The sequence below is a fragment of the Glycine soja genome, chromosome 7 (assembly GCF_004193775.1).
Source record: "Glycine soja cultivar W05 chromosome 7, ASM419377v2, whole genome shotgun sequence".
NCBI classification, from domain to species: domain Eukaryota; kingdom Viridiplantae; phylum Streptophyta; class Magnoliopsida; order Fabales; family Fabaceae; genus Glycine; species Glycine soja.
Genome location: NC_041008.1, coordinates 46,512,907 through 46,532,480, shown reverse-complemented (window position 1 = coordinate 46,532,480; position 19,574 = coordinate 46,512,907). Strand labels below are relative to the sequence as shown.

The window sequence follows — 19,574 nt, the reverse complement described above, 5'->3', positions numbered from 1 at the left end:
AAAAAAAAACTTTAAAACTTAATTAGGTGAGTAATACGTAACAAAAAAAAAAGTTGTGGTTCTTTAGAAAATTAACGCCCTTTTTTAATGTTTGGGACTTTCAGTGAAAGTTACTTTTTAATTAATCATAACCATGTAGGATAAAATCATTTAGGGTGTAAAACTTTTTGATATGTACTACGCTCCTATTTATAAGTAAGAAATAAGTTGTAGTGTAAACCAGAAGTAATAATATACTTTTTATATTAACAAAACTAAAATTGGAGACTATATTTAAAGAAGAACAAACTTTTTATCACTTAGATCAATAAATAATAATTTCTCTTATTTCATTAGATAAAGATATTAAAAATAACAATAAAAATATAATATAAGTAATATATTGTTTATTCTAAAACTATGCATGAATAAAACAAAATTGATTTAATTTCTTAAAAAAGTTTTAAAACAGATGAAGTGCTACAATATTTATATTGCTTAAGTGGACATTTGAAGAAAAAAAATTAAGTATTTTATTCGAATTTATAAAACGTAACATGTTTTTAAAATTTATTTGAAAAGGCTCTTATTATATATATAAAAAAATAGAATTGATGTCAAAAACTGTTTTTTTTTTTGTTGAGTACATGGGAAACTCGAAACAAAGGCAAAGAAGCTAGAACGACATAGACAGATCCTCTAAAAGGACATCCAACTCCAATCTTTCTCCCTAACTCAGTCTAGACTCACCTTGTTGGCATCTCTTTAAAGGATCCATTTAATATTGATGTCTAGATTTTTTAGACCCGTTCAATACCCCAAGTATCTTTAGATTATCTGTAAAAAAAAAAGTATGTTTAGAGTAATAATTTAAGTATTTTACTTTCATTGAACATGGTTAACGTTAAATTGTGCCAGAATCACATAAAGCAATTTCACACCAGCTCAAATTTATATTTACTAAATTTGTATAAAAGACTTTTTGTTCTAAATTAAAAGCTTAAGCCATTAAAATGAAAGCACTTAATAATTAGAAAGTGTGTTAGAAAGGTATCCACGAAAAATTAGTAAAGACACAGAATTGAATGTTTGTGGAACTATACTAGATTACCAATGCCTTTGAATGTTTCAGCTCTAATAAAATAATAATTTTCGGAGGACTCCGTTAGTTTTAGTTGTCGCATGCTCCCAAAGTTGAGTTGCCATTGTGGAAAAGCATTAACGTCGATGGCGAAAGCTGATACTGATAGTCACTTGATTTCTTTTTTCTTTTTTGCGTTAAAGATATTTTTACTTCACCTTCCATGATTAATTCCTTCATAATGCAGAATTTTTCTCTAACTTAATTAGTGATGTCAAATTTATGCTATTCTTACCTCATTTATATATATCAACTTATTTACTAAAGTAACTTAAGAATTAATTTTAATTAAACTTCTTTAAAAATATATTATATAATTAATCACACAATATAGTAGTTTTTCTCACACAACAATGATAAATTTTCGCTATGTGCCTGGTCAAGATACACTTATTTCTGTAGTATATGTAACCAAAATATACAATAAAATTTTAATTTCGTCGTGTTTTTTTTTAACAAAGTAAACAAATTTTTGTTGTCTATCTTGACTGATACGCAAAAAACTATTTTCACTGTGTTGTGAGAGTGTTAAATGTTGAGAATATTTTCGTCAAAAAACACTTTTTTCTGAAAAGATGGAAGGATTGAATAATTCACAGGTGTGAATAGTAATGGGCTGCAAAACGTTGTGTATTTTGATGTGTGGACCTTAAATTTATATTTCATTTGGTCCTTTTTGGATGCAAGATTTGTTCCTTGACTCATGACATCGATGGGAGCTGTAAGATAAAGACCTTCTGCAAAAGTGTACATGTTTGTCTATAACAAACTGAGTCTATAGCTAATTTAATTGTTTAATATTTAATTCATGACTTGTTTTAATTTTAGTTGGCTGATTTAGAGTCACCAAAAGATTCAAGACATTCTAGAGAGTCCAATCACGTGCCTTAAGATCGTGAAGCATCTTCCCTAGACTCTATTAAATAGTTTTCTTTTTGTTTGTTACATTTTATGAGCGCGAGAAGTTTTACTTATAATTCTTATATTAATGAACCAATTACTAATCGATTATTTGTAAGTTTGATGGTATAAATTAATGTAAGAATTGTGTAACTCTATATTTATGAAATAATTTGAGGGTTTTTATTTGAGTATATTGAAAATTTCAGCTTGGAACCAATGTAATTTTTGGCAATGTCACTTTATTATACAAAATAATTAACCAGTAACATTTACACGCATATATATGTATATTGTTGTACGTAATAAAAGTATTAGTAGGTCAGAAATATTAAGACTAGGCCTTCTTAAGGCTCTAATATACAAACCAGTTCGGTTTAAACGCATTCATCCAAGATTTTCCGTTCAATCATATAGGCTTGAAACAAGAGATCCTCATTGCTGTAGGGATGGTGAGAATTGCACACTTACCTCGTCATAGCGAGATGAATTTGATTCAGTTGAGCAGTTCAAACCAGCTAACAGCAACACATTTTCAATTTCTTTCACCACATCATTCATTGTAGGCCTGTCAGGACGTGAATCTTCAACACACTTCATTGCAAGATCCACAAACATCTCCAAACCCTTCAATGTTGACCCTAGACCAATGGTTGGGTCCAGAATCTTCTCAAGACCATATAAATCTTTAGTCTTATCAATTTCTTTCCTAACCACCTTCACAATATACTTCCCTCGTTCAATTGGTCTTTTTGCAGTTATCAACTCCAACATTAACACTCCATAGCTATAAACATCACTCTTCTCCGTCAATTGCTGACTTGTATAATACTCTGGATCTAAGTATCCCTGCATCAAGAACAATAATTTATTACTACTACTTAATGAGTTTTTAAAAACAATGCAAACATGAAATCAACCATGTTCAACATTCATTTAGTAGTCATGATATTTTTTTTCGGGTAGTAGTGTAGCAAATAAGGTATCAAGCACCAACCATCGTCCCTTTTACTTGAGTGGTAACATGATCCTTTCCAAAATCAACCATCTTGGAAAGACCAAAATCAGCAACTTTAGCATTCAAACACTCGTCCAGCAAAATGTTGCTTGATTTGATGTCCCTGTGGATGATAGCAGGATGGGCATGTTGATGAAGATAATCCAAGCCCCTTGCAATATCAAGTGCTATTTTTAGTCGTCTAGTCCAGTCCAACCTAATTACTGAATTCCCTGCATATATATCACATGCATGGGTATAAGAAAGGGTTGAGTCAATCACTATTATTTTCTTGGCTTCATAATTTGAACAAATGCCGTAACAATGATATATCTGTGAAGTAATTGGCACCTTTCATAGAAGAGATCAATAACCTACACATACCCTCTTATTTTATTCATCAAAACATATATATCTCTATGACAAAGACAAACAGACATGAAATATCTTTTACTGCTTCGACTTTGGCCCACCTGGGAAAATTAATAGTTCCCCAAAGGTGGAAGTAGAATAAATGATCTAGTTGAGCTGTCCAAAGAAACTATAAAGTATAAACACTAATCTCTGCTATAATAAGGGTATTAATTAACATATGTACCTAAGATAGCATCCTTTAAAGTTCCATTTGAAACATACTCATACACCAGAATTTGTTCTCCTCGCTCAAAACAGAAACCCAAAAGGCTGACAAGATTCTTATGGTGGACCCTTGATAGAAGCTCAACCTCAGCTTTAAACTGGAGCCCTCCATGAATAGATTCTTTTTTAGCTCGTTTTATGGCTATGAGTTGCCCATTGGGTAGAATTCCTCGATAAACCTGTCAGCATTAATTAAACTCTCAGACATGAGACATTATGTTCGGGTTGAATCTCCATGATTTGCACATATCTTTATGTTAAAATTTAGGCACGAAATTTGACCAATATTATTACATCATGAAGCATAATTAATTTGAGAAGCTTACCAAGCACACTAAATAAATTGATAGTAGTAAAAAATTATTGAAGGGAAGAGTTCCATATAAATTGGTGAAAATGAGTTGAAATTGAATAGTTGATATGGAGACTTGTTTCATACGTAGCTAAACATTAGCAGCTCTTTGAAAATAAAAAGAAACATTAAAGACCTTTCCATAGCCCCCGGATCCAATATCATTATCTTGCGAAAATTTGTTGGTGTATTTCTGAAGCTCTTCAAAAAAGAATCTCCTTGTCCCTTTTAACTGAGGGATGCCACTATTGCTGTCAATCGGGTCCCCGCTTCCTGCATGAGTGGAACTAAACATTAATTAAACAAACTAGTAAAGCAGAAGCTAAGTACGTATATAATTTATCATACCAAACGGGAAATTTTGTTGGATTGCTTTTTCTGCCTTTTTCTTTAGCCATAAAGCACAACCCCCTGTGAGGAGTAGTAACACAAGCAGGGAAGAACCACCGCCAATTGCTGCTCTAATTATGAAGCCAGCATTTGATGATTTACTTGACTCGGTAGGTTCTTCTAAATGATAAGAGACAAAAGCTATGTGATAAAAATGGAGCATTGAAATAATCAACAGCATTAATATATATATATATATACACACACACACCAGGTGGAAAATAAAATAGATACCAGCATACCATAGTGTTCATATTCATCAGGATAAAAATAAAAGGCATCCATAGTGAGGTTGCTTAGTGCAGAACTTATTCTCAGAATCTCTCCTTGGCTGAAATAATCACGGCTTGAAGGGAATATTTGTAAGGTGAATTCAAGAGATGGGTAGTTATCACGAATGCTCAAGGAAACTGAATCCACAGGTAGATTACAAAACTGAAAGGTATGCATAAGACGTTCCTGGAGGGAGGTATCATTTCCCCAGTCGAAGAAAGAGGGTGTTCTGAACCTTAAAGTTCCCGTGTATGGATGTGAGCATTTGCAGTGGGCGCTGAAAACCTCACCGGAACTGCAGGTAGCAGGTTCACAATTCTTTCCTGTTGTCGATGATGGTACACTCAGCTCTGGGATGGAGCAGTAACCCTTTGTCACTCCTGATGATTCCTCGCAAACTGGGTTCTGAACAAGTCTGAAGATAAATAGTAAGCATCAAAGAAAGGGATAAAGTTTTAAACAAAAATGTTAGTTTTCGTACATACTACTTACTTGTTAGCTAGCAATCAATTTGTCCCCTAAAAATTGTTTTATTGTCTAACTCAATTTATAGTGGCTTACATTATCTTGAGACTGGAGGGTGCCATGTCTTGTTGCTTGAAGTCTTCAATTTTATTGTTCTGCAAATCAATGAATTGCAGTTGCTTGCTGTATGTGTCGCCAATGTCCAGGCTACCGTTGATTTTATTGTCTTTTAGTATCCTATGTTCACACGTTAAATTAAATTAAACAAGTTCATATATATTTTGGTCACAAACTCACACTAAGAAAAATCAAAATAGGCGCAGGTAGAGGTAGGTCGTAGGTACTCACACGTTCTTTAACTTGGAAAGGCTAAACAAAGAATCAGGAATCTGCCCTTGAAGTCCTGTGTTTACCATCTTCCTGTCATGAAAAAACAAGAGCTAGCTATAAACTTGACATCATGCATAGAGATCTTGGTGGAATAAATGCATGGAGAAAGACGTACGTACAGTGTTGACAAAGACTTAAGAGTCGAAATCCATGCTGGAAAATCCGATTCATCAAAACTGTTGTTGCTCATATCCCTTCAAAAAGTTGCTCATTCTCAAAAAAAAAAAGTAATACTGATACATACTTTGAGTGACAAGTTAAATCATAATATAAAATTGTCATCATGATGTAAAAACAAATACACAAAATTAACTCTAATATAATAACAGTAACAATACTAATATAAATATAAGCACAAGTTATTAATTACAAGTAGCTGAGTTGGTTCATTCCCTCAAGGTTGGGCAGGGGGCCTGACAGCTTATTGTTGAGCAAGTACCTGGAGAGGAAAAATCCAGAAACCTCTTTAATTACATCGTTGCTACAATTACCAACAATAATATACTTGTTACTACCCAAAACAAGAACATAGCGTTTTGTGACAAGTTATTTTTGTCTCCTAGCTAGCTTACAGCTCATTGACGTGGGTAAGATTGTTGATGTTAAGAGGCACATGTCCTCTTAACAAATTGTCATCAAGGCGCCTGTAGGCAGAACAGAACAGGATATTTGAGCCAAAGAAGACCAAAACAAGAGGAAGTTATTTTTATAAGTTGTAAGAGAATGTGATATATATATATATATATATATATATATATATATATATATAGAGAGAGAGAGAGAGAGAGAGAGAGAGAGAGAGAGAGAGACACTTACACCACCTGTAGACTCTGAACAAGTCCAAGAGTAGAAGGAATGTTGCCCTCAAATTGATTGTTTTCAACAAGCCTGCCCCAAAATATATCCACGTAGATAGATGTATTGCATAGTAAGACAAGAATCTATTGATAGTTGCGAATTTAAAAGAAAAACCAACTAGGTTTAGTTTTGGTAGAAAAGTATTGTACTTTTCATTTGTACAAAAAAAAATTCATTGTAATTAGTGACTCTCCTCATTTTTGTATATTATTAAACTTAAATATGTTTTTAATTCCTGTAAAATGAGTTAATTTAGATTTTAGTTTGTATGAAAAAAATCTTTAATCTTTATTCTCAAAAAACTAAAATAATTGTTTTCAATTTTTATTACTATGTGATACTCGTTAACTATTAACGTGTTTAATGAGTTCAAATATGAGGACAGCTCTTACAAATGTATAAGAGTCATTTCCGAGGTAAAAAGTTGTGGAGGAATTGTGCCAGAAAGCTTATTCTTCCCAAAATGACTGTAGATATTAATGGAAATTTATATATGTAAGACGATAGACATATATAGCAAATCATTGCTGGCTATAAGAAAGAACGAGTAAGCAAAATATTATACATACAAGTGTTTGGTACTGAGAAGCATATCAAGACCAGGTGTACTGCCACTTGATATGGGAATGGTTCCTTCAAGCTGATTGTCAGCTATATCTAACCAATTCAGTTTTGGTAGATTACCAATAGAAGCCGGAATTCCTCCACTAAAGCTGTTAGAATTTAAAGATCTGCCATTAAAAGTACAAATTAACTTACTTTCACTGTCACATTCACATAACAGAATATTAATTCATTCTGTTATGATCATATATACTATATTTTGCTGGTAGAGTCAGAAGAAGTCCTTACAAGAAGACCAGCTCCTTAAGGGATCCTATTTCATCTGGAATAGGACCAGTGAAACCACAATCAACAAGAAATCTGAAACATGAACATAAAGGAGAAACAACAGTTAATTTCCATTAGGAATTAATTCGGTTTTGGGGTATAATCTTTAGTACTATAACATTCCACCAATTTCCCCTTACAAGTTTGACAGCTTGGTCAAATTTCCAATTGAATGTGGAAGTGAACCAGTTAAGCCCTTATTGTGAGAGAGGTCTCTACAAATCAGAAACAAGGAAATCAAAAGGGATGAAATCATAAATAATTTATTGCAGAAGCATGCTGAGTGCAATAAATTAAAAACCTACAGCGTCTCCAATTCAGACAGTAACCCGATATCTTCTGAAAGCTCGCCTTTTATATCCAAGCCTGTTAATCTTCTGAAATACTCGCTAGCAAGCAAGTTAATATCAAATTAAATCTACAAATTAACAACTTTGAATGGACATTCAGAAGAGATATATGTGTGTATACTACATGGAAGTAACACGTGAGTTGATGCACTTGATTCCATCCCAACCATCATTACAGGGATCTGGTGATCCCTTCCAATTGAGAGGTTTATTCTGCCAGGTACTTGTAAGAGACACCAGAGCTGTGACTGAATGCAAAATTAATTAAGAGTATACGTATAGAACCATTCAAACTAGGCATGATTAATTACACTGTAGATGTGTGGAAGAGAACTGAATATATGGTGAATAGTCAAGAGCTGTTATATAAAGATTAAGTTGCCTCTATAGCTTGAATATACTCTTCTCTCGGTATATTTTAGCTAGAGAAACAAATTAAACCTCTATATGGATGATAAGATAACTGAATAATGAATAGCTTCTGATTTAGAAAAAGGTACGTAGAGACAGAGATATGCAAATTATGTAATGCATATATAGGGACATAACGTTTGATCTTACAATCATCATTATTTGTTTGTGCTACCGCAACCGAAACCAACATAATATAATTGAGAATAAGCATCAGAGGTAGCATTGCAGCTTTTTCTCCCATTATCATCTGAAGTACGTAGTATAGTAAATATATTATCATTCTCATAACTTACTTAATTTCCCGTATATATATAAATAATGAATCCTTTAATTTCCTTTGATATAAATCCACCTTCCTTCCGAGTCCATTCACCAGTCACCACCGCATACACTATTGTTCGAAAAAGTCAATAAGATACAGTCTGCATATTTAAGGTATGTGTCATGTTAAACCAACCGTATAGTGAAATACTAGAAGGAAAAGGATTTCTCGCATTGAATTTTAACATGCTCAAGTTTATTTGTATTTATTAATTTTCTGCTGCTGATAGATGACCACACAATTTCATCCTTTCACGTAAGACAATCAACGCATTACCCAATTTTAAATCATTTCCTCAATATTTTTTACATCACTTAAACCAATATATATAAGACAATATGAAGAAATATACTACTTTTCATTATAAAAAAATTGATAATTTTAATTTAAAATTCTATACATTTTTATAGTGTACAATGCCACAGTAAAGTTTGAATCTTTTATTTTTTCGATTCAAGGGTGGATGAAGGCCATTACATACGCACGGAACGGAAATGAAACCCCTGCAAAAAACTAAGTTTGAATCTCAAACTTTTACAACGAGAGCCACCCAATAGGTTATTTAAATTCATAAAATATAATAAAGTTAATATGAATTGGTAAACGCTAATAAATGAATTGAGCATATAATTGATCGACGAGTCTCATTCAAATTTAACACCTTATCATCAACCAAAAGCAAAAACCTTATCCAGACTTTTCAACTCATTAACCTTAAGCAAGATTTATGTTTGACATATCCGCTGCATTCAGTCCAGTGATGTACATATATAAACAAAATCCAAAAAGTTTGAAAGCTATCATTTCTTAGTGTGGCTCTCTTTGCGTGGTCTCCTCTTTTGTCACACAGTTCAGTTGCCGTTTATAGTATGCCAGAATATGAAATATATAGCGGGAGGACGACTCCTATCGTTACAATGAGATAAGAGATAAGGCTGTCAAAAAAAATATATATGATCTTGTAAGATTATTATTTTTATTTCTCATTATAATCAAGAGTTACTATCTTACTTTAAGTAATTCGTTTTGGTGCTATTTAAGTAATTTAATAATTATTTTGTTTTAAAAAACTTTGTTCTCTCTTTCCCACTCTCAATCTCACGTAACACTTCACGTACATTCTCATCGAGAAATCAAAATCAAACATGGACCATTAAAAGGGTCCAAAATGCAAGTAAAAAAAACGATCAAAGAATCATGTGACCATTAAGAACCATGCATCAAGGTATAAAAGCAGCAATCTAAAGTAAATAATCACAAGGCTTTTTAGTTATACAAACCAAATCACTATTATCCGCCGTCCATGATATTGTACCCAGCAACCTTATTGCAAGAGTTACTAATGATGCCCAATCAGTCGCTCCTGCTGCAAAATTTCCAACCTAATATCAGGTCACATCTCTGTGATCAATGATCAATCAATTAAAATCAAGTTTTGAATATCTAACTATGGTGTTCAAAGTCATAAAAACCAATTATAATTTATATAATATAATGTATAATATTATCCTCGGCACATTAACAGAACTAGCAAAACTCAAAATTACAAATCAAATAAGTCGAATTTTATTCGGACCAATGAATAGAGATGAGGTTATAATTAAAACAGCTAATAAAAAACCGTATGGCTATCAAAAATTGCCTCCAGTGCTGTAGTGTATAGATCTCTTACCAGTTACCACTCCCAAATTATAGGTTCAACTAATGTACTGCATCTGGCTGGTTCTTCCTAAATGCTGGGACTTCAATATATGTCTCGTGTAATCTTGATAGAGTAGGGAATTCCTTCTGTTTGAACAATAAAAGGAATAGTGGTCTATGAATTTAGACAATAAATATTGTTCTATGACATAAGATTTTGTATATTACAAAATACCAAGTTATTTATAAAAATAAGGGAAAGTTATACGATATGAAAATATTTTCAAACAAATGAGTTTGATTTTGATACCGTGTGGGTTTAAAGATTTTTACACTATCAACTATTTAAAATTCAACTTTACACCGAGTCACCAATAATATATTAAAATTAAGGGTGATTTTGAATTAGTTGACGGTATAAGCAACTTTACAAAATTAAACTTTTAAAATAATTATTATAGAAGTCAACAATTTTTAATTGCATGACAATGTATGATAGGATGAGGATGTAAAAAAAAAAATTGTGGTGTCACTGTATTCTAATTAAATTCTAAAACAATACACACAATAAAAAGGAATAAAATACTGTATAAAAAGTTACGTATGATAACTAAGAACAGGCTTCTACATTACTAGCATAATTTGGAGGACATTAAAGGGTTAGTATTAAACAATTACTCATTAAAAAGATGCCCAACAAAAAGTTGGAGCTAATTGCTAAGGTCCAACGTCGTTTACACAAATATACAATTGGTTAGGAACAGGATGGTAGACCAAACACAAGGATAAAAGCCTAAAAGTGCCTTGCCTTCAAAATTTTATTTATAAGTAGGAAGGCAGTGAAGATCACGTCACACCCTTTATCAAAGAAGCTATAATAACGATACCAAAGCAAATTCAAACATTTTATTATCATCCTTTATTCCCCACCAAAATGGTACGAATTGAACCATGTCAACGTTGAATCTCTTAATTGCTGCATCTAATTGAGGTGCTAAAAACAAATCTGCCTGTAAACAATAATCATTTCTCTGTTAGATTATAAATAGTTATGAAGTGCAACATGAAATTGAAAAGTAAACTCTGACAAAGATACAGAGCAAGTGTTAGTTGCTATGGCTAACCCAAGTCATTTTTAGGAATTTGTGTTTACTTTGTAGTTGAAGTGCATTTAAATTGTACTCCAGAGCATAAGTACAACTGTTATATTTCAATCTAATGCGTGGTAAAGCGACTTTCACCCTAGGAATTCTTTTTTGAGTAGGGTCTGAGGTTGGAGAAAATGGTGAACATGATCTCAAGAGCTCGCAAGGTGAGTTTTAAAATTAGTTCAATGTAACTTTTTGAAACACCAATTCAACCTAAAACATGACCATTAAGAGCCATCCATCAAGCTAGATTGACTGGGATTCCGGGAAGAATATCAAATGGAAAATAAACATAAGGCTTTACAGAAATACACCCCAAACCAATATTTATTCAATTGTACATTATGTGTGCAATAAACAATGCATGTGGCAACCTTATTGCTATATTGAGTATTATCTTTTTATACTTTAACAACAAATTCATCCGGATGCTGAGTCAGTAGAGCTCCTGCTGCAATTTCTCCAACTTAATATCAGCTGACATTTCTGGGATGGAATCAATAATAGAGTTGAAAATTAAGAACTGTGCCCCAGATTTAAAAAAAAAAAGCCACTTAAAATTGGTATATTATAAAATAAACACATTTGAAAAGTTTTTTTTTTAAAAAGGAGGCAAATAATAGATGGAGCTTAATTATATTCCAAAGTGCTTTAGAGATAGCTTACCTGTTCCAAATTACTGGTTCAACAAGTGTACTGCATCAGGCTGGTTCTCTGGCAGAGCCTCCTGGAATGCAGGGATCTCATTATATGTCTCATGCAATCTTGCTAGAATAGGGAACTCACTCTGCTTGGACAACAATGAGGAAAGTAAGTTGTCATACGATGAATTAGGGCAATGCAATTTAACATACGACCAATGATTTATTATTTTATCCTTAAATATTTATTATTATATTTTTTTAATCTTTTCTAAAATAAAAATTTATTATTTTTATCTTTTATGTAATTTTAATTTTTCAACTATTTTAACTGTTACGAATAAATTTTAACTTTGAACTAATATTACTGCTTAGTGTATATATTGTTTCAAATTATGTCCTATTTAAGTAAATGCAAATATTATTTAAGTTGAATTTTTATATATAAAAAAAAAAAACTTTTTACGATAAAGGAAAAAAAGTGAAAGATAGAAAGGGAAATGTATAATTGGGCGTTGGATGAGGGAGAGGGGTGGGTGTAGGCAAATGGCAAGATGAGTTTGTTAAAAAGCAGGATTGGAAGAATCCTTTGAGTGTGGGAAAATGAGTATGTACGGTAGGGATCCGTGGGGAGGCCCGCTGGAGATTCACGCCACCGACTCCGCCACGGACGACGAGCGCAGCCGGAATCTCCAGGAGCTGGACCGAGGCGCTTTAGACGAGACCCAACAGAGCTGGCTCTTGGGCGCCGGAGAACAGAAAAAGAACAAGAAAACCTACGTAGACCTTGGCTGCATCATCGTCAGCCGCAAGCTCTTCATCTGGACCCTCGGCACCCTCGCCGTCTTCGCCTTCCTCTCCGCCTTCATCACTCTCATCGTCAAAACCGTCCCCCGCCACCACCACAAGCCCCCCCCTCCCGACAACTACACCATCGCCCTCCACAAGGCCCTCCTCTTCTTCAACGCCCAGAAATCCGGAAAGCTCCCTCGCCACAACAATGTTTCCTGGAGAGGCAACTCCTGTCTGCATGACGGCAAGGATGACGGCGTGCCTCCCGTCATTAAGGATCTGGTGGGCGGTTACTACGACGCCGGCGACGCCATAAAATTCAACTTCCCCATGTCCTTCTCCTTGACCATGCTGAGCTGGAGCGTGATCGAGTACAGCGGCAAGTACCAGGCTGCGGGTGAATTGGGTCACGTTAAGGACATCATAAAATGGGGGACCGATTACCTTCTCAAGAACTTCAACAGCACCGCCGACACCATCACCCAGCTGGGCATGCAGGTTGGATCCGGGGACACCTCCCAAGGGAGCGCCACTCCCAACGACCACTACTGCTGGATGCGTCCCGAGGACATCGACTACGACCGCCCCACCCAGACCTGCACCACATGCTCCGATTTGGCCGCCGAGATGGCGGCGGCGTTGGCGGCGGCCTCCATTGTTTTCAAGGACAACAGGGCGTATTCGCAGAAGCTGGTTCACGGGGCGACTACGCTTTTTAAGTTCTCTAGGGATCAGAGAGGGAGGTACAGTCCAAATGGGAAGGAGGCTTCTGTATTCTACAATTCCACCAGCTATTGGGATGAGTTCGTTTGGGGAGGGGCATGGATGTACTTTGCCACTGGGAATTCCTCTTACCTCAAGCTCGCTACCACTCCTCGCCTCGCCAAACACGCTGGCGCCTTCTGGGGAGGCCCTGACTACGGTGTCCTCAGCTGGGATAACAAGCTTACTGGTGCTCAGGTACGCACCTTCAATTCTCAATTCAATTTTTAAACTTCAAGTCATTTCATGTCTTGTCTTGTCTTCTATTTAGGTTCTTCTCAGTCGTTTGAGGTTGTTCCTGAGTCCTGGTTATCCCTATGAAGATATTCTAACCACATTTCACAATCAGACAGGCATAGTCATGTGCTCCTACCTCCCAATGTTCACCAGCTTTAATAGAACAAGGGGTAAACAATTTTTATTTTTTTTAAAAAAAAAATCCCTTTTTCTTCTGCACATCACATTTTCCGATTCTTGTTAGTTAGTTCTAATAGGAATAACGTTGTATTCTGCACCAGGTGGCTTGATTCAATTAAACCATGGTAGGCCTCAGCCTCTCCAATATGTTGTCAATGCCGCCTTTTTGGCTGCCCTTTACAGTGATTATCTCGATGCTGCTGATACACCTGGATGGTATTGTGGACCCAATTTCTTCTCAACTGATGTTCTTCGAGACTTTGCAAAGACCCAGGTGGGTGCTAGTTTTCTGCTCCATAATAATAATGATGATGTAATACAAGTGTCTGGGCTAATAATCTTTCTCTGTCTTGGTGATTTTGTAGATTGATTACATCCTTGGGAAGAACCCTCGGAAAATGAGCTATGTTGTAGGTTTTGGTAATCATTATCCAAAACATGTTCACCATAGAGGTGCGTCTATACCAAAGAACAAGGTTAAGTACAACTGTAAAGGAGGATGGAAATGGAGGGACTCATCCAAGCCAAACCCACATACAATTGTTGGTGCTATGGTTGCTGGTCCTGACAAGCACGATCATTTCCATGATGTCCGAACCAACTACAACTACACTGAGCCAACTCTAGCAGGAAATGCAGGTTTAGTGGCTGCACTTGTGGCATTGTCCGGTGATAAAACCACAGGAATTGACAAAAACACCCTCTTCTCTGCTGTTCCCCCAATGTTTCCCACACCACCACCACCTCCAGCACCATGGAAACCATGATTTTGAAGATGGAGGTAGATCGAAGAAGTCAAGGGCGGCCGCACATGGAAAAATGGAAGTAGTGGAACTAGGCCTAGTGAAATCTAGGAACAATCTTCGATTTAAGATTAGCATTAAAATTACATAATACTTGAGACTGTCTTTTGTTTACTTATTTTTTTGTGATATACATAGTATGTATGTATGTATCAAATCTTGAATTCTTTAAACGTGCAAAACTAACAGCATGTAATGTAGGTGACACGTTTAGATCTAATGTCTTACAATTACCTTACTCAGTTTTCTTTTTGCTTTGCAAGTTTGGGGACTTCTTTTTTATTTTAAAATTTGCAAAAGGGTCATGAAGTTGTTCTAAATGTTGTGCTTTCTTAAAATGTTTTTTTTCTTCTGGATTTTCTGGTTAGTCGTGAAAACAATCAAATGCGTACGTGAGAACATGGGTTTTATGCAGAAGACGTAGGTATAAACAATTGTTTCGTTTCCAACGAAACAGGTGAGTGTGTATGATAGATTGCTTATGAGTTGAGAGCAACTCTTCTTGACCTGCGCATACACCTGCCTATTCAAATCAAACAACCGTAATCACTTGCCACTAATCCATCATATCGAAATGGAGGCGCCATAAGTTGCATACAATTGCTGAATGCTGTGCTGATTTCCAAGTTTCAACTTCAAAAGTCGCTAATATCATTCACTAGAAAGACTCAATAAAATGTTTTTTTTTTTTAATTTAATATTTCCTTTTGAAATAATGTACACCTGAAATATTTTTCTTGATAAATTTTGCCATGACGGACCACGGAGAGGTGTCGAGTATCATTGAATCAGAGCCAAGTACGAAGCTGCTAAGACATCATTAAATGGGGTAGTACATCTTTCCTTTTCATTCGGAAGTTGTGGAAGGAAATCATTATCTGAAACATGTTCACCAATACCATGTCCATACAGGTACATCTATTATACCGAAGAACAACGGTAAAGGAGGGACATGTCGAAGCTAAACCGAAACACAATTGATGAATATGGCATTACCACGAACAAGAACACTTGATGAACCAGAAAAAAAAAATGATGGAAGGGGGCATTAACATCTACATCTGACTGAGCTTCTCTGTTGTCCAAGATCCTACTGGCAGTGCCAGAGCAGGAGTGTCATGTCAATACCAGGGTTACAAACGGGGATTGAGACTGTCATGTAATGTCAGTGTCAGTCTAGTAAGCACCGAAACTGAACATCACAGCGCTAAATCAAGAGCAGTCACAAATTTACAACTGCATAATACGGGTCAAGATCTCTCCCTTTCTTCCATTACTAAAGTTTTGGATAAATATATGAAATGAACATCTTACACATTAAATGAAGAGTATCATTTATTTTTCCAAACCCATAGACTTATTGCATAATACTTGGTGCCATTTTGAGAACCTGTCAAAGACTTATTGCACAATACTACAATTCAATAAGGCCTTCAACCCTTTATACACATCATACAGGCCCTTTCATATTTTTTAGAATTAATTAAATATGATTCACAATAATTTGCATTAAGTAGTTAATTCTCATTGAACTAATCATTTACTATTGATTACTTATATATATATATATATATATATATATATATATACACACACACACACATATAATTGCACTAAATCTTCTAAATGCACTCTAGAAGTGTTAAATCCAATTAGCAAAGTTGAACAGGGATTTTTCTTTAGTAATGTTTTTTAATTCATTATTTTATCCTTTAACCTCCCAAAATATTACTGTTTTATTACAATCCAAATGACTGCAATGATTTATGGGCGGACATAATAGAAAAGTCTGATGGAGAAAATAAGTGTAACTGTTTTTGGCCTTTGGTTTTTCTATCACACTCTCACATCCTAGTTACAGGGATCGTCATATGAAAACCAAAAGGAAAAAATATTATTAATGTAATCCTAAAGCAAGTTGTAATACACGAGTATATACTGTCACGAAATTTTTGGCAAACTAAGCTGTTTAGGCCTTTCAAGGGGAAGCTTCTCCATCTCTACAGAAACAGAGGTAACTTCATCATTCAACTCTGCCATTTTGAGTTCATTTAGAGTCCTTTTTGCGTAGACAGTGAAGGCAATAGTGGTAACTATTGCAATAATGAAAGAAATAATGTTGTATACGATTTCCACAGTAGTCAAGTGGTGCTTCCCATACTGTGCGTCTGCCAATGTCTTTATTAACCGACCACTGAGAAGAAAAGATGTTAGTTTATTTAAAAGAATTAAAAAGAAAACAAGTTCCAAGCTGAGTCACATCTATATCCATCAAAAGTCATATTTGGTTCTCAACTTCTCAATTCTCATTTTCATACATGTGGTGCTAAAAAAAACTCGGGTAGGGTAGGGTACTCGTTAAGCCATGAAGGACCATAAATAGAAAGAAACAAACCTGTAGATATAGATGAAAGCTTCTGGTACCATTCCAGCTACTGATCCACATAAGTAGGGCCAAAACCTCATATTTGTGACTACCACGGCATAATTGAATATAGTATAGGGAAAAGGAGAAACCCTAAACAGTGCAACCACTTGAAATTGACGAGACCAGTTCCCTTCCCCAGCAAGCCTAATCAGTGCAGCATTCTGGGGCCATCTCTTTAACCATTGCTGGAGAATAAAGAAACAACAACCAAAAACAAAAGGCAAAACCTACTCAGGAAAAATACAACGCAAAATTTGAGAAGAGTGTTGATCATATAAGAAATAAAATGACTTGCATGAATTCGGTCACGGAACAGTAGCCCAATTAAGTATGGCAGCACCATCCCAATGGTTGTTCCAACCATTATTATAACGAAGCCAAGGCCATAACCAAAAATCATCCCAGCCAGCCACATGGAGGGGCCAGAAGGGATTAAGAACACCGGGAATAAAGCCAGAGAGGCAACTAGTACTAAAGCAAGAACTGGACGGCCAAAGGCAGTAGCTTCCCATTCCATGATTGGGTAAAGAACCTGCAGTACCAAAATTACAAAGATAAAAGTTCCAAAATATGAATTAAATCAAATGTTCCAAGCATCATATGTAATGCATGTCATTCCACAAGATCTAGAATATAAACTTAAGCTTGTTTATAGAAGTAGCAAAAATATCATCCATGCTATATTTCTGCATTGAATTTCATCCATGCTTTCCCCTTCAAGTTTATTACTATAAAGCATGGATGAAATTCAATGCAGAAATATAGCATGGATGATATTTTTGCTACTTCTATAAACAAGTCAAATGTCAATGGTGTATATAGTTTTAAAACCCCTGTATTTGTCATTGTCTAAATGAAGTCACAGCAAAGTGGATAGTATAGAATGGATCACACATTATTTAAGTCAACTCATGTAAATATTTTCTTAGACATTTGAAATAGCCATAGTAAACTATATGCTGGTGCAGAATAATTTACATAAAGTGAGGGGAGAGCATGGAACTAGCAGCAATAACTGAGGACTTAATATCCGATGCCAAGTAAAATACCAAATTTCAACATTTTAAAAATATTAGAAAACTGATGGTGACACAGGAGTGCAACAAGTTTGTCAAAATCAACAAATGCATGTCCGCCAAATAACAACAATACCAGTTCATTTACTGAACAGAAAATGCAACAGTAGTACCAGAATAGTTGTAAAGTAAGAGGAAATACCTTTTCAAAAAAAAGTGACACTCCCCATTTCACAAGAATAAAAGCAAGGAACACAAAGATAACACACCATAAAAAGGATTTCATCCACCACCAGAAAGACTTGATTCTTGATTCTGCTCGAGGCAGCAAGGTTTCAGCTTCAACCGCCCTTGGTTCATCGGATATGACCAGTCTAATATATTCACTACTCCCCCTCACAACAGAGCCTGAGCTTGCATGTTTTTCCAACACCTCTGATGAATCTTGTGTCATCATGGAGATGCCAGAAGGCTATAATAGCAGCAGAACAAAAACAGAACTTAAGCATCAAGCCGAGACTGTATGATTAAAAATTCAAAGAGCATATCTGAATTTAGATTACATAATTAAATTCTGCAAAAACAGTCAGCAAATAATAATTTGTCAAAAAGAGTGACACCAGGAATTCTATAGTCTCATTTGCAGGCAAGTAACATTCCCATTATATGACAATAGAGCCGACATAATAAACTAAGCCAAAAAGAAATACAAGGAGACCATAGAAGATGTTGACCATGTCTTCTAATTATATGCAGGTGCAGAATTAAGGATAACTGTTACTAAAGAATTATTGAAAGATTTCAGAATTTCAGTAGGGTGTTCTCTGTTTGAGGATAATAAGAGGGAAACGGAAAGAAAATGGAGTAATTGGGCTACATACAGGAGTTATTATATGTACAAGATAACACTAATCTTCTGGGTCGAATAAATTTTCTTCGAGCATAATAAAAGTTTATGGTTGATGAGCAAAAAGTAAACGCAGAAAGCAATGTTGCTAGGTTTATCTTGTATTTCAATCTAAGATATCAGGTACCACCATGTCTACGATGAAACACCCTCAATATTTGATACTTTAAGAATTTACACTTCCTTGCTAAGTGATTCCAAAAACCCGATGTTTGAAAGATATAAATTTTCCAAATCTACATAATTTCCTAAGCAAAATTAAAAAGAATTTCTGCTGAGGAAGTATCTCACGCGAAGACCGTGACGGCAAAATATAAACACAACCTAAAAAGAATCTCAAGTTTGCAGCACCAAGATGGAACCTAGCTTCTTGTTATACAGTAGGCTTGTGTTGAAAAGAAAAAGGGGGAAATAGGTAGGGGAAAGATATAGAGAAGAGTTCAAATTGGGGAATTGAGGAAAGAATATGAAATTGAAAAGAAACAAAAGATATATAAGTATTTTTGAAAACAAGTGAGACAAAGAGAAGAACCTTGGGGGAAGGAGTTGAGCTATGGTAATTAAGGAATGCAACAAAACACAAGTGAGTGAAGAGAAAAAAGGGTTGGGTGAGGAAAACGTCCCACACACTTATAAGATAAAGTCAAAAGTGCACTTT

General features: G+C 35.0%; 2 protein-coding genes, 1 long non-coding RNA gene and 1 pseudogene across 5 annotated transcripts; 1 reads left to right on the top strand and 3 right to left on the bottom strand.

Annotated features, from left to right (window-relative positions):
- Positions 1-2,212: 2,212 nt before the first annotated feature.
- LOC114420268 lies at positions 2,213-8,413 on the bottom strand (annotated as a pseudogene).
- A 1,130-nt stretch (positions 8,414-9,543) lies between these two features.
- LOC114417732 lies at positions 9,544-11,959 on the bottom strand. The gene is made up of 4 exons (XR_003667899.1): positions 11,817-11,959; positions 10,953-11,012; positions 10,034-10,149; positions 9,544-9,727 (listed from the first exon to the last, which is right to left on the bottom strand). It is a non-coding gene; the product is annotated as an uncharacterized LOC114417732 (long non-coding RNA).
- A 346-nt stretch (positions 11,960-12,305) lies between these two features.
- On the top strand, positions 12,306-14,820 carry LOC114420267 (endoglucanase 25-like). 2 transcript variants are annotated; one of them, XM_028386199.1, is made up of 4 exons: positions 12,306-13,543; positions 13,695-13,752; positions 13,864-14,036; positions 14,128-14,820. In XM_028386199.1, the coding sequence occupies exons 1-4, from the start codon at positions 12,395-12,397 to the stop codon at positions 14,527-14,529; spliced, it is 1,782 nt and encodes a 593-aa protein (XP_028242000.1). In that variant the 5' UTR covers positions 12,306-12,394; the 3' UTR covers positions 14,530-14,820. The 2 variants fall into 2 exon arrangements, with proteins under 2 accessions (XP_028242000.1, XP_028241998.1); XM_028386197.1 differs by having other exon boundaries at positions 12,307-13,543; positions 13,617-13,752.
- Positions 14,821-16,355: 1,535 nt separating this feature from the next.
- LOC114420266 (TVP38/TMEM64 family membrane protein YdjX-like) lies at positions 16,356-19,556 on the bottom strand. Of its 2 annotated transcripts, none has more exons than XM_028386195.1 (5): positions 19,449-19,556; positions 18,212-18,481; positions 17,289-17,525; positions 16,961-17,178; positions 16,356-16,759 (listed from the first exon to the last, which is right to left on the bottom strand). In XM_028386195.1, exons 2-5 carry the CDS (start codon positions 18,464-18,466, stop codon positions 16,507-16,509), a joined length of 963 nt encoding a protein of 320 aa, XP_028241996.1. In that variant the 5' UTR covers positions 18,467-18,481; positions 19,449-19,556; the 3' UTR covers positions 16,356-16,506. The 2 variants fall into 2 exon arrangements, with proteins under 2 accessions (XP_028241996.1, XP_028241997.1); XM_028386196.1 differs by lacking the exon at positions 19,449-19,556 and adding an exon at positions 19,241-19,372.
- Between the last annotated feature and the right edge of the window lie 18 nt (positions 19,557-19,574).